General features: G+C 34.7%; 1 protein-coding gene across 1 annotated transcript in view; it reads right to left on the bottom strand.

Annotated features, from left to right (window-relative positions):
* Positions 1-261, bottom strand: part of LOC135803100 (uncharacterized) — a gene marked incomplete at its 3' end in the record, with an annotated part of 1345 nt that extends 1084 nt beyond the window's left edge. Inside the window, exons 1-2 of the mRNA XM_065316720.1 lie at positions 148-261; positions 1-87 (exon numbers count right to left, since the gene is read on the bottom strand). Of these exons, the coding sequence (XP_065172792.1) occupies positions 1-87; positions 148-252 (192 nt within the window). The remainder of the gene's footprint in view (positions 88-147) is intronic.
* Between the last annotated feature and the right edge of the window lie 105 nt (positions 262-366).

Raw genomic sequence — 366 nt, 5'->3', positions numbered from 1 at the left:
ATCGTTGAGTTTCTGATTTATAATTGGATCTATATATCGCTCTCCATAAACCTCCATTACTGAATTGTCTTCCCATATATTAGCAAGCTATAGGTATAAAATTATTATTAATTTTTTTTTGTTGCTGAAAGTAAAATCTAAACATACCTGAATATTAGTTTTCCTTTCGGCTTTATCCATAACAGTAAGCAAGGCATTAGTGACAATTCGAAACTGAGCTGTGACGTGCATCATCAGTCCACCGATGATCATATCAGAATAACCAAGAGACAAACCAAAAATCCAAACACAAGCTGATTGATAAAAGGATTCCAGGAAATAGCTCGCAGCTGGATTAGAACTCAACCGAAAAGGTAACTTTGAAGG

This window comes from Atheta coriaria, unplaced genomic scaffold (assembly GCF_025399875.1).
Source record: "Atheta coriaria isolate IRGN ID8LTWV9N9 unplaced genomic scaffold, Caltech_Dcor_3.1 scaffold2237_size1455, whole genome shotgun sequence".
NCBI lineage: Eukaryota > Metazoa > Arthropoda > Insecta > Coleoptera > Staphylinidae > Dalotia > Dalotia coriaria.
This window is presented reverse-complemented; position numbering and strand designations above follow the sequence as displayed.